The following is a 14993-nucleotide window of genomic DNA, read 5'->3' as shown; positions in this document are numbered from 1 at the left end:
CTGGAAATCTAGTTAAATAGAAATGTAAACTATTAAAATGTATGCATATGAAAACAAACTCTGGACTATAGGCAGTGTATAGGCAGGCGCCACCTTTAGCCAAGTGTAATAATGTCAAAATGCACCACATTTAGATGGAATTTTAAACCCTAGCCGGCGTCGCATCTAGATAGAAATGTGAATGTTAGCATGTGCCACATTAGGATGGAATTCTTAACCTTAGCCCAAGTCGCATCTAGATAAAAATGTGAATGTTAGCATGTGCCACACCTTAGATGGAATTCTTAAACCCTAGCCGCCGTCGCATCTAGATAGAAATGTGAATGTTAGCATGCACCATACCTAAACGAAACTGTGAAAGATGACAAGTGCAACACTTGAATGGAATCGTGATCACTAGCCTAGCTCACATCTAGACAGAATACAGAAATTAGCAAGCGCCCCTCCCTGCTGGAATAGTGAATGTTTGCAAGCATCAGACCTAGACATAACTGCAAGGACAGCAATGCCAACTAACCAACCCATTAACAATTTCATCCCTCTGCATACACCTCTCAAACTCTAACCAAACACAACCACAAGCCTGAAACGCAGCAATCCGCACAAACTTCACTACACTGCAACAACAAAACAAACTGCACATAGACTTGCACAACAGCACACAATGACTACCGACCGTAAAACACCCCAAGCCCAGCCGACGGCCCCACCGGGCTGAGGCTGCCAACAGCACATCACTGCTCTCTTGCACTTTTCCAGCTTATTCCCACTAACTCACCCCCCCTCTTTCAGAGCCGCCAGAGCGCCAGGGGACCACTCCGTTGGTGATGGTGCGCGTGTTTTTTAATTCACTGACGGTAGTGGTGAAGTTTAAAGACCACCGCATTGGATGGTTTGAAGCTTTGCGAGTTCTGTTTTTTCACTAATTAAACCCCTACTGGGTGAGGGAAATCAAAGACCTGCAGAGCCAGAAGCAGGGTAAAAATTCAATACACACTACTCCAGGTCGGTGGAGGTTTAGGTTGAGGCATGCCCCCCTCTTAGCCCCTCAGTCACTGTAACACACTGTTGACCTCGGAGCCTCCTGGCCTTGCTGTGTTCCCAGTCAAAGGCAGGCAACAGTGCAGGTGAAACGTCTGGCGGGACACAACCCAAGGCCACCACCACCTGCTTTGCAGTTCACAACTAAACAATGATGAGGAAAGTGAGCACAGGGACCAATTCCTGATCGACACCTGATCGTCTTTGTGCCTCGCAGCAGCCGATTGGCTGCACACACCTATTTCCGGCGCCTAATACGATCGTGAGGCGGAAGCCGGTCCGTCATCACAAGGGCTGTGAATAAGGGCCTGTCTGAGCCTGTCTACATCGGAGCCGCAAGGAGATTCCCTTCATAACTCCTTCATCTCGGCTCAGGTGGAACAAGGAGCTCCTCTTGTACTGCTGGAGCAGTGTCTGTTCCGTTGCGCCATCAGAAAATCACCTGAATTATCTACACTAGGTGGCCAGCCTATCTCTGCAGCTTCCGGAGCCACATGGCCTTTGCACGCTGCTGGTAAGAACCTCCCTTACTCTATGCCATACTTGTGCACTTCTGGCCCCTGCACACGCTAAAGCAGTGCCCCCGAGCAAGACTAATTTGATCTCACGCAGCATTACGCCGAAATGACCAGATCACCCACGCACTTGCAGTGCAAGTACACAAAATCCAACTAGCAAACTATTATACTATTTTTCTGGCACTCCAATCACCCGTGCACACTGTACTCTCCTATATCCTACGCCATCTATACTCCAAAACTTTGTGAACATTGCCGGCATCTGACTTGCCTGATCTCAAATTAGTACTCCATAATGTGTGCCGTACCTGCCCTGCCTGAACTTTGCTTATGTTGTAAATGCAGTTATATTGTAACTATACTGACCTTAGCCTTGCAATTACTAGCAATTTGCCAATTATTATAACGATTGTGACAGTACTGCTTTCAAACATCTGTGCCTACCTCGAATATAGTAACCCATTTACACTTGATTCTAGCCTACTGTACCCCCACTGCTCTCAGCCTGTGACTACTGCGAAGGAACAAGTTACTTACCTGTAACTGTTGTTCCCCAGCAGGGGTCTGACATGGATTCACATGCTCATGAATATTTCCCGTCGTCAGGCCGGGAATCCCCGGTAAAGAAAAAAATCAGTATCAGTTTCGTTTCTGATCTGTCTTTCTCAGTAGTAACCAATCACTGGTCTCTGGGTCATACTGCCCCCAGCCAATGACTGCCCTCTCTTCAAGCCCCGCCTCTGGCAGCCATCCTCAGATTTGTTAGCACGTAAAGTGGCAGTATGACCAAGTGAAGAGCCGCAGAGGGGTAGGAGGGAGGGTTCGCATGTGAATCCATGCCAGACCCATGCTGGAGAACAACAGTTACAGGTAAGTAACTTGTTCCTTCTCCAGCATGGGGTCTGGCATGGATTCACATGCTCATGAATATAAGAATACATAGCAGTACACACATGCACAACCACGGGAGGTGGCAAGGCTCAACATTAAGCATTTCTTACCTCCTCACCAGGCTCACCTTAGGCGAACAGGTTGCACAGCACTGCTTGGCCGACCCTGGACTCCTCCCTGGAATCCCGGTCGACGCAGTAGAATCTCATGAAGGTGTGCGTCGACCTCCACATAGCAGCCCTGCAGATGTCCAGCAGGGGTACACCAGGCAAGAACACCGTGGTAGCAGCGATAGCTCTGGTCGAAAGGGCTCTTGGACGGCCGGGCAACGGTCGGTTTGACAACCGATGACAGTGCATGATGCAGCCGGAGAGCCATCTGGAAATGGAAGCCTTCGCAAGAGCCTTCCGTTGGTTCACAGGTCCAAAGTTCACGAACAGCTGTGATGTCCTCCGAAAACTCTTTGTTCGGTCCACGTAGAACTTCAACGCTCAAGCTGCATCCAGCGAGTGCAAAGTCCTCTCGGCCGGCGACGAAGGCGACAGGAAAAAGACTGGTAACACCAAGGGCTCGTTGAGATGGAAGTCCGACGGCACCTTGGGCATGAAGGAGGGGTGCGTCCTCAGCACTACCCTCGTATCGTGAAAGGTCAGGTATGGAGGCTTGCAGGATAGCACCTGGATCTCTCCCACGCGTCGTGCGGAGGTGATGGCCACCAGGAACGCTGTTTTCCACGACAGAAACTTCGACGGGACCGAATGCAACGGCTCGAATGGCGGACCCATGAGCCTGGTCAGCACCACGTTGAGCTCACACGCCGGGGCTGGTGCCTTCACCGGCGGGAATGATCGAAACAGTCCTTTCATAAATTCCTTAACCAGGCGATGAGACCCCAGGGATGATCGCCCTGTAGTCCTGATGCATCGGGAAATCGCTGCCAGGTGTATCTTGATTGAAGCGTGAGATAGTCCAGCTTTGGCTAGCGACAGTAGGTACGGCAATACTTGAGGGGCCGTAATCCGCAGAGGGTTAATCTTCTGTGCCCAGCACCAGATAGAGAACCTCTTCCACTTATGTCCGTAGCACTTGAGAGTTGAGGATGCCCTGGCCTTCGCAAGAACCTCTCTGCAGTCGGCCGGGATATTGTACGCTCCAAACTCTAGTGCTGCTGGAGCCAGGCCTGCAGGTTCAGCGACTCTGGGTCATGATGAAGAATGGCGCCTCCTTCTCTGGAGAGAAGATCTGCATCCATCGACAGCTTGACTGGTGGGGACGCTGACAAGTCCAGAAGGTCCGGGAACCAGATCTGTCTCGGCCACGCCGGTGCGACGAGGCTCATCCTGCACCGGGACTTCTTGAGCTGGTTGACGAGTCGGAGCAGCAACGGCAACAGAGGGAACGCATATAGGAACAGGCCGTCCCAGGGGAAAGAGAAAGCATCGCCCATGCTCCTCGGTTGGGGAAACCTGCTGGCGAACCTCTGGCACTTGGAGTTCGTCGCCGTCGCGAACAGGTCGATCTGGGGTTTGCCCCATCGCTGAAAGAGTCGGTCCACTTGGTCCTGGTGTAGTTCCCACTCGTGGCACGAGCCCAGCTCTCTGCTGAGTGAGTCAGCGATGGTGTTTTTTATCCCTTCCAGATGAAACGGCACCAGAAACATACCTTGAGCAACGGCCCAATGCCACAGATCCTGGGCTTCCTTGGATAGGGCTGGGGACTTGGTTCCGCCCTGCTTCCGGATGTAAAACATCGTGGTGGTGTTGTCGGTGAAGATCCTCACCACCTTGCCCTTGAGGGACGGGAGAAAGGACCTGAGGGCCCAGAACACTGCCTGGAGCTCCAGAATATTGATGTGGAGCGGCTTCTCCTCCAGGAGCCAAAGGCCTCTCGCGTGAAGATCTCCGGTGTGCGCTCCCCACCCCTCCAGGGAGGCATCCGTCGTCACCATCACCTGGTGGGTGGGGGTCTGAAAATTTGTTCCTGCCGCCAGAGGAGCGTGGGTGCCCCACCACCAGATCGCTCCACGGAAGGTCTCATTGAGAGGGATCCTGTCTTCGAAGCTGCCCATTATTTGTATCCAGCGGGCGTCGAGGAACTCCTGTAGAGGGCGCATCCAAAGCCTGCACAGGCGCACGAGATATATGCAAGAGGACATCATCCCGAGGAGGGACTTGATGGAACTCACCTTGGCCACGTCCGTGGCCAGCAGGTGCTGCACCTTGCCTAGGATGGCCTTTGTCCTTTCCTCCGATGGTGAGGCCAGACGCGCCACTGTGTCCAGCTTGGCTCCCAGAAACCGTGCGACTTGTGAGGGGACCAGGTGGGACTTGGGGAAGTTGATGGAGAACCCTAGGTCCGTGAGTAGCTGGACGGTCTTCGCAGTGTGTTCCACAGTGAGCTCCCTTGTCCTTGCGCGGATGAGCCAATCGTCCAGGTAGGGGTATACATGGATCCCCTGTAGGCGCAGCCGCGCCACCACTGGAGCGAGGCACTTGGTGAAAACCCTGGGTGCCGATTTCAGTCCGAACGGGAGGGCCTTGAACTGGTAGTGCCTCCCTTGGACCACAAACCTGAGGAACTTTCGGTGTCCTTTTAAAATGGGGATGTGAAAGTATGCATCTTCCAAATCCAACGACAACAGGAAATCACCCTCCTCCAGCTGTCCCAGCACGTGCTGGAGGGTGAGCATCCGGAACTTCTGTGCCTTGATGTACTTGTTCAGTCGTCGCAGGTCCAGGATGGGTCGTCATCCTCCTGTCTTCTTTTTCACGAGGAAGTACCTTGAGTATACTCCGGAGCCCCGGAGCCTCTTCGGGACGAGCTCGATGGTACCTTTTTTGAGCATCGCCCTTACCTCCAATAGCAGTTAAGGGACGCGATTTTCCTTCCTGGCCATGGGTGGAATGCGGGGGCACTTTTTTAGAAATTCGAGGGCGTGCCCCTGGGCCAGGGCGTCCAGCACCCAACGGTCGGTGGAGATGGACTCCCACACGCTGACAAACTTCGCCAGCCGGCCTCCCACCGGGGTGCTTTGGTGGGGGCCCGACACCACGGTCGGTTAAATCTTGCTTGGAGGACGCCTTGGCCTCCCTGGCGACGACGGCGGGGTCCACCCGACTTGCCTCGTCCTCTATAGGCTTCCTGCGACGAGTAGCGGGCCGCTTGGTGGTACATAGAGGAGCCACTGCCGAATCCCTTGGAGGCACCCTGCTTGCCTCCGGTGCTCCGAAAGGACGGCCTTCGTTGCCGGAAAACGCCTAGGGCCTTAGCTGTCTCTGTGTCCGCCTTGATGGCTTGGAGGGACTCATCCACTGTTTTCCCAAAAAGATTGTTCCCGTCGAACGGCATGTCCAAAACCTTGGCTTGTACGTCCTGGCAGAAATCCACCACCTTGAGCCAGCCTCGTCATCTAAGGCAAACGCTGTTGCCTAGCTGGTGGAAACCGGTGTCGGCAATGTCCGTTGCCACCGTAATGGCGTGGTCCGACGCCACTTTGCCTTCTTGCAAGATCTCCAGGGCCTCGGCCCTCTTGTCGTCCGGTAGGAAGTCCAACAGGGGGGCGATGTTGTACCATAACTCCCTGTCGTAGCGGGCCACGATCGCAAGGGCATTGGCCGCCTTAATCGCTGTTGCCGCCGGTGAGATAACTCGTCGTCCCATTGCGTCCAGCTTCTTTCCTTCATAGTCCGGCGGGGAAGTTGACGTTGAGGCCGATGCCCCCCCGCTTTCTTCTTGGCCGCCACTGAGACGACTGAGTCAGGGGTCGGTTGTGCCCTAAGGCACAAAGGGGCCGCGTCGGGGAGCCGGTACTACTTCTCGTAACAATCCCTCTTGGCAGGCGTCGTAGATGGGCTCTTGAGAAGGGTGAGACCCTCGTCCCAGATGTCATCCAGCAGAGGCACGACGAGGACTGTTTTCCTCTTGGCCTCGCGCCATTGGTAAAGGAAACCTTCCTTCTTCTTCTCTTCGGGCAGAGCTGAAAAAGCTTGGACGCCCTAGCGATCATTGCATGGAAAGATCCGATCTCATCGGGCGGGGAGGCCTGGGCTGGGGGTGATGGGAGCTCCGTCCCGTCATCACCGCCGTCATCGTCGGTGCCCGTCGTGGCTGTGTCTGTTTCCGTGTCATCCCCAGGGACGGGGGACGTGGGCAAAGGTTGAGTAGGCCGCGAGGGCTGAAAAGGCGAGGCTGGATGGATCCGTCTTCTCTTGTTTGGGGGGCTTCCTGACGTCCTGGCTCTGGCTCCTCCATCGAGCCTGGTTCCGGTTCCTCCTTCGGTGGTAAGGGTAATCTCATCCTCATCTCCGAACATAAGGATTGTATTGCCAACAAAATGGCCGCCCAGTTGTCCTGCGGCTCCGGAAGCGACGGGTGACTAGGACCCTCGCCGGTGCCGCTATCGCTCTTGTTGTCACCTTCGTCGGGATCCCTCCCGTGGGAACGGGCCTCTTCGACGCCCTCGTCGAGGCCCTCTAAGACTTCTACCAGCTCCTCCTCGGATGCTGTGTCTGTGTCCATAATGGCCACCGCCCCCCCTCTTTTTCCACCGGGGTCGTCACAGGGGTCTTTCCGATGGGTCTGAAAGAGGCTTCCCTCTGCAGAGGCAGGGAGACTCTGGGCCCCGAGTCCTGTGTCCTTCACCTTGGGAGGAGGGTCATCGCCTCGCTCTCCCTCGGCCGGATCCTTTGAGCTCGACTGGGGCCTCTCCAGAAGGTTCGTCGGGTTCTCAGCCTTCCTCTTCCCTGAGCATTGGCTTGTGGTTGATGGCGCTGTAGAGGATGCGCCCTGCCTGGCAGCCGAGGAGCCTGACCGTTCGGTGCTCCCGGTGCCCGCGGACTGGCAGCGCTTTGCCTTCTGTTGGGCCCCCGTCGCCGGGGCGCCCTTACAGGACTTAGAAGACCGCTCAGACTTCTTCTTCTCACCTGACGGGCTCTTTCCTTACAGCCAGTTGGAGAGACGAAGGTGTCAGTCCCTGATGGTCCTTTCCGACATGTTCCTGCAAAACGCACAGTCCTTCTCCACGTGCGTTTTGTGCTCATGAAGGCAGTAGAGACATTTCGAATGCTTGTCCTCCTTGAACACATTCTGCAGCTGGCATCCAGGGCAAACCCTGAACAGCTTTCCGGGCGTCGAGCTTCCTTTCTCCTGGGCCATGTTCGGGTAGGCCGCAGAAACTCCTGGACTCCTCCAAGAAGCTTAACTCGACGAAATCCTCACACCTGAGGGGCGTAGAAAAATCCGACACGGATCCCCGTTAATCAGATGTAGAGACGGTGGAGCTTGAGGCTCTATTTGACCGGAAAATGAGATATTCTCTTTGAAAAAAGCACAAAAACGCAGCAAAAGCTCGAGAGTTAAACACGAGGACTCCCAACACTTGAGCATGCGGTAAAAATCTGAGGATGGCTGCCAGAGGCGGGGCTTGGGGAGAGGGCAGTCATTGGCTGGGGGCAGTATGACCCAGAGACCAGTGATTGGTTACTACTGAGAAAGACAGATCAGAAACGAAACTGATACTGATTTTTTCTTTACCGAGGATTCCCGGCCTCACGACGGGGAGTATTCATGAGCATGTGAATCCATGCCAGACCCCATGCTGGAGAAATATCCTTTTCTAGACATGTGCGCTCACCTTACAGTTAGATATTCGTGACTCTGAACTAAACCCCTGTACCTACTCTGCTCTTAGCTAGTATTGCTACGATACCTTGAAAATATAATCTGTGTCTAATGTGTATCTAAGCACCTGCACATACATTGTTCTCTGCTCTTAGCTAGTGCTGCTACGATACCTTGAAAATATAATCTGTCTCTAATGTTTATCCATTGTTCTCTGCTCTTATCTAGTGCTGCTACGATACCCTGAAAATATAAGCTGTGTCTAATGTGTATCTAAGCACCTGCACATGCATTGTTCTCTGCTCTTAGCTAGTGCTGCTACGATACCTTGAAAATATAATCTGTGTCTAATGTGTATCTAAGCACCTGCACATACATTGTTCTCTGCTCTTGGCTAGTGCTGCTACGATACCTTGAACATATAATCTATGTCTAATGTGTATCTAAGTACCTGCACATACATTGTTCGTAGCCAACATGGCCCATACCGCTAATAGCTTGTGATTACTGCTAAGTACTATACCCACATACTTGTGCTTACCCTGTTTTTAGATATGCGTGCTTTTCAACTTGAACCTATCCCCTGCATTTGTAAAGCACTCCATGTGTTTATCTCGAACTTAACTACCGATGCTTATTCTGATACTAGCCTTGTGCCTCACACCACTTGTGCCTCACACTGCTCCCAGCCCTTGACGATTGTGAAAGTAATGTGCCCAGACACTGGGACATTTATTGAACTATTGGTGCAACTATACTTCAGACAGATCGCTTCCACCCTCTCACATACCTGTCAGATGCTGTCACAGTATTCATAATACTACCTTACTTAATTACTCACACCTATGCTTAGACACTTCCACTATTGTTAATGCCACACTGATCATTTTTCAGCCATACACGGACAATACCATGTATATGGCTACAATTTACACCGTCCTGCTGAGGACTATACTATACCTATTAGAATCCACCATGCCACCTACTTTTTCTCTATCAATGAACATGTCTATCCCCAACAAACCCCCTACCCAAAATGACCTCATCACAAGACCCTGTAGCCACCTCCAAAGAAATCTTAAACTTCGCACTAGACTCCCTAAAATCTATGAACCGCCAGCTAAAACCTTATTTTCTCTTTCCAACATCACTACCACAAACCCTAGAGGCCCTCAATTTATCATTAAAACATCCACTCATAAAGCTACCAACAAGGCTACCAACAGTCAGCACCCACTCAAGCTTAATAGCCGACTCATGCGAGATCTCAAGACACCTCCACAACACCCAGGCACTACCCTTCGAGCCCCCACAGACTGGCATAAAAGGAGCTCTTATAAATGCCCATTCTATGGTGGCCCATGCCACAGAAATGGCGAATCTACTCCTAACAGAAAAAATTGACTTCTTTGCTATCACTGAATCCTGGCTTCACTCAGCAGCTGGACCAGCGATCATGTTAGCCATCCCTGAGGACCTCCCGAGGTGGAGGCCTTGTCATAATTGCGAAAACTAGTCTAGCACTGAGACTCATCCCCCCACTAAACGTAGACTCCTGCGAATCCCTCACTGCCAAGCTTACCATTTCAGACACCCAGACTCTATCCATTCATCTCATCTACAGACCACAGGGCCCACTAGGCTCTTTCGAAGAAGACCTGACCAATATTCTCTCGGATAACCTCAAAAACTCCTCACTGTGCCTCCTCCTAGGAGACCTCAACCTTGGATTTAAAGACCCATCAGATCCTAATGCTATACAGATTAACAACTCTATCGAAGAACTAGGGTTCAAACAAAAGGTAACAGGTGCAACTCATCCCAAAGGTAGGACCCTTGACTGGATAGCAGAGCATAATTGCCAGACTTCCATTACCTCTATAACACCACTGCCCTGGATAAACCACCACCTGATCTCCTTCTCCTTAGAGGCTGCAGGCAGCTCCTACGCACGTTGATAGTATAGCTCCAGCCATTCTCACTAGAAATAAAAAAAACATTACTGCTGATAAACTCATTTCTCATATCCTCATTTCTCATATCCTCCCGACTCTGAGCTCTCTTCCTGGCATCACTGACCCATACATCCTGGTAGAAGAATATAATGCAGTAATGCTATCCGCTCTAGACGCCATAGCACCACTAAAAATCAGAAAGAGCAAACCGACAAAACATGTAAATACATGGTTCTCCCCTCACCTGAAAGCAATTAGACTAGAGAAACGCAAAAATTAACAAATCTGGAGACCAGAACCATCCGACACCAATAAAAATAACCTCAACAAACTAGCCTCCCTCTACAAAAAAGAATTATCCTTGCCAAACAAGAGTCATGTAACCTGCGCATTACTCAAGCTAACTCTAATACCAAAGAACTGTTCACTATCCTCAAACAGATAGAAACACCCATCCAAGCCCCTGATATCTGCCTTAAGGACAAAAACTAGTGCATCAGCATACAGAATGCCTTATCAAATAAGATAACGACCCTCCAGACTAAGATTAATAATAAAAAAGAAACTCTCCTCCCTGCCCCTACCCCCAAAGAAATCTCTGCACCCGTGCCCCAGCCTCCGACCCCTCCTAACCCACCCACGCCCTGCCCCTTCAACTTCAAGAAAGTATCCATCTTAGAAGTTGAAAAAGTCATCCTTACCCTAAAACCGACCAACTGCCAAGGCGACCCCTGCCCAGCCCAAATCATAAAAGAGGCCGCACGTGATCTCTCACCTTTCATTGCCAAGCTCATAAATGCCTCCTTCACCACCGGTATCATTCCCAACAACCTGAAACAGTCGTGGGTCTGCCCACTTCTTAAAAAACAAACACTTGACCCGTCTATACCCACCAATTATCGCCCCATTACCACAGTCCCATTCCTGCTCAAAATCCTAGATAAACCGGCATACCTACAAATCCAACAATACTTGGAACACAACCATCTGCTAGGAGTACGACAGTCAGGTTTCAGACCACTTCACGGAACGGAAACCACGCTCATCGACCTCAAAGCACTAATAGACACCCTGAGAGACAATGGCAAGGCAGCTTTATTACTGCTACTTGATCTCTTAGCAGCATTTGACTTGGTCGACCATAAGATTCTTTGCAACCACTTGGACTCTGCAGCTCACTTCTCACAAGAAGCCCTAGGTTGGATTCAATCCTTCCATAACAATAGAACAATGCGGGTGTTTTCACCTTTAGCAGCTGCTGACCCCATACCTATTACCTGCGGTGTGCCCCAGGGTTCCTGCGTCTCACCCACTCTGTACAACATCTTCACAAAGGCCCTTTTTGATGATCTAGATGGCCTGGGTATCACCTACACCAACTACGCGGATGATACACAGATCCTCATCCCATTGACGGGAGATTATAACAAAGATTTTGCCTTTGTGAACAGAGTGTAACTCATCATCCAGGTATGGATGGCGTCCCATGGACTATGCCTGAATGATGACAAAACGGAACTCGTCATTCTCGGCACCCCTACCAACTTTAACAAACTAGGCCATCTCTACTCGAATTTCAAAATAGACAATAATATCACCAAAGTAGCCAAGGAAGTTAAAACCCTTGGATTTTACCTATATTCTACTCTAACCTTTAAAAAACAAGTTGACTCCATGGCCTCAGCTACTGCCTACACGTGCAGGCTAATTAGAGCAGCCACGCCCTTCCTCTCATCTAATAATTGCATTACCCTTGCAAGAGGCCTGGTCTTATCCAAACTGGATTACTGCAATGCCTTATACGTAGTGAGCAACAAATACATTACCAACAAGATCCAGATTTTACAAAACAATTCCCTGAGAGCAGCCCTTAGATTTCCCAAGAAAACCCATATATCTGACCTCAGAAGATCTAGTAATTGGCTTTCCACAAAAGACAAAATTCTCCTTAAAACAGCTTCCCTGACACACAAATGCCTACACAATGCTGCCCCTCAATACCTCACTGCTAGATTTTCGAGACAAAACTCTATCTGTCCCGTCAGAACAGCTAACGCCAACCTCGTACTAGTGCCCAGATTTAAACGCATGAAGACTGGTGGAAGCAGCTCCAGGACAAAGCTGCCCAATACTGGAACTCGCTTCTACACACCCTAAGGGAAGATTTACCCTATTTACGCTTCGCTCCAACCTTATCCAATGGATGAAGGAACATGACATCTGACCTACTTTACCCACCTTGCATGTACATATTGTATAGAAATGTTTGATATGCCTCCTGATAGAATAACCATATAATGTACACTCTGTATAAAATTGTTTCTTGTTATTGTTCCTGACAGTATGTGTATATAATGTATGATATTTTACAGCAATGTAACCGAACCTGAACAACCCTCTTTATACCCTTTGCGCCCTGATACCCTCGGGTCCGTAGCGCATTATAAATATGAAAACAAACAAACACATTCATCTTCTCCTGGTATCACTAGAGGCACTGCCATGTCCAAGGCGACGCTCCAGTTCTATGAATCAGGCCCAGTCAAGCCACAGATGCAATCTTGAAAACACCACATGGGGCACAGGGCCAGAAGAGACAGTTTCAAGGTGATTCAGATGAACTGATCCCTGCCATTATCACGCTCACAGCTTTTGCCACAAACTATGGGTGCTACTTCACCGCTTGCTTGTGCATCCAGAGGTGTAAGTGAGGAGTGTGTGTGCAGGAGCACAATCACGGGGTTGCCTGTTGGACTGGCCCAGTTGTTTTGAGTTTTCTTAAAGCAACTCTGACACAGGACCTTAAGGTGTCTTTCTATAGATTACTTGCTGTTAAAGGCAGGCCTAGGTGCTTAAGATTAGTCACAACTTAGAAACCAGTGCTATTCAAAACATCTCCCCCTGTGGCTAATTGTCCCAAAGATAATGAGTTTTGTCTTCTTAAAATTGATATTCTGGTTATGTCCTAAGGAGAAGGCTTGTGGTTCTAAAAAGATATTCTTCAGGCCAACAAGTGTTTAGGAATGGCGAATCATATTGTCGGTATCAATGAAAAATGGCAAATAAAAAACAAATGTTCCATTGCCAAAGAAGGTACGAAACGGCACATATTGTAAATAAAATAAATAAAAAAACATGTATGAAGGTGTCTCTCAGTACAGTGCCAAATGTACCATTCATTCAGGCATCTCACCTTGAAGGCCTGCATATTTAAGTGGAGTCCAGTTTGGTATGTTATAACATCCACCACCATCTTCCTGCTCCTCCGCATCACACCGATAAAGGATTTGATTCAAATCAGCTAAGGTTAGCCTTGAAGCAATTCTGGGGTAATGAATACAAGAAAAGTAAGTAGAGTAAGGCAATAGACTACATTCCTAGTCCTACAAGTGACTAAACAATAATACAAGTGAATAAGTAAAATTATGAAAAAAAAAATCCCACACCATTTAGAGGCATCCTGAACTGAAACCGGGACTATATGAATACTAATGACATTAAACATTTTAATATTCTGGAGACTCATCATTGCTTAACACTTCCTAAAAGAGAATTAGCTGACAATATGAACAAAAAGAAACACTACAGTACTGTTCGTTATGAGTCGTTCTCCCATTACATAAGCTGTTCAAAGTTAAACCAATGTCAAGTCTGCACTGAGAAGGCATCCCCTCCTGCGAGATGGCCATGTTCCATCCTGCGAGTACACAGCATACCTACCTCATCTCTTTATTTGATGAGTGATGCCCAGGACCTTAGGTGAGCAGAGCACCCACACCCATCTCTACTCTTTAGGAATTTTTGGACATTTCTCGAAAATGTGTATTTTTCCACCTTGTGACGAATCAGGAGTATTCAACCCTTCTCCCCAAGGGGAAGCCACCCCTTTTGAGGCTAGGGATTTGAGCCCACTCCACAGGACCCTCCATAGGGGTCTAGGCAAGTGAGACCACGCTGGAAGGGACTACCTTCTAGGGGACCAGGACTCCCATTACCAAAGGGAACTCCCTATACTTCCGATAACCGTGGTATCTTCATACGACTGGTTTTCATCCAAAACACTGTACTCCTTCTGTTTGGCTGGAAGTATTGATGAAACTAACGCAGAACATAAAGGAGATATCACTTTTAGAAGAAATGGCTATGAAAAAAGGATGAGGAGGCCCAAACCGAAGGGAGAGCAGTATGCAGGGGAAGCCCCTTGACATCAGGATGCCCAGGAGAGGCGGACCTGAGAGCAGCTTCGGAGCCCGGAGTACTTCGAGAAGCAGGGAAGTCAATTCAGAGACAGCAGAGGACTCCACAGAGCGTAAAACCCTCGTCAGGACGCAAGCAGAAGAACCATCCAAAGAGGTGGCATGACCCCAGAGGTGCTCCGGTGAGCCCGGAGCCCCCCTAACTACACCGAAACCTGGATGGTAGGAAGCAAGGAAAGCTTCCACCCACAGCCATTCTTGGAACGCGGCAAGCTACAGAGAAGCTAGGACCTGAGCAACCGAGATGCAAAAGCAAAGAGAGAAAACTGACCTACCCGAGCATGAGCAGACTCCTGCAAAGTCACCCGAGGCTGATGCAGGCCCAGGGGGGTGCGGGAGAACGGATAATTAAGCAAGAGATTATCATTGTGAAACATCTATTATCGCAATAACGAGTGAGCACACACACATTCAACAGCCTAAAGCAGCAGAAAGGTTGTGAAACATTAAGAAAATAGAAACAACTATTGTGGGGTAGAAAGAGAAAACCGCAAGAAGTGATTTCAAGAGAGACAATTGTTAATGGGTGGGGAGACCCTGTAACAAAAGTTGTGAAACGTATTTTGAGTTAGGAGTAAAAGGTAAAGTACACCAAGAAAGAACGAACTTCGTAAAGCCATCTCAGAGTTGGGGAACTTTCAAAACTAATAACTCAGAGGAACAACCCAGAGCTAAAGGAAATTGTTTAAGAGAATTGTTAAGACAGTTTTTAT

At 49.6% G+C, this 14993-nt stretch overlaps 1 protein-coding gene across 3 annotated transcripts in view; it reads right to left on the bottom strand.

Moving 5' to 3' along the window:
* Positions 1-14993, bottom strand: part of AGL (amylo-alpha-1,6-glucosidase and 4-alpha-glucanotransferase) — a 973499-nt gene that overhangs the window by 295363 nt on the left and 663143 nt on the right. For all 3 annotated transcript variants that reach the window (XM_069641544.1, XM_069641542.1, XM_069641543.1), the window contains exon 21: positions 13218-13348. In XM_069641544.1, the coding sequence (XP_069497645.1) occupies positions 13218-13348 (131 nt within the window). The remainder of the gene's footprint in view (positions 1-13217; positions 13349-14993) is intronic.

This window comes from Ambystoma mexicanum, chromosome 1q (genome assembly GCF_040938575.1).
Source record: "Ambystoma mexicanum isolate Mex_15411 chromosome 1q, UKY_AmexF1_1, whole genome shotgun sequence".
NCBI classification, from domain to species: Eukaryota; Metazoa; Chordata; class Amphibia; order Caudata; family Ambystomatidae; genus Ambystoma; species Ambystoma mexicanum.
The sequence above is the reverse complement of the archived record's forward strand: the minus strand, read 5'-3'. Positions and strand labels throughout refer to the sequence as shown.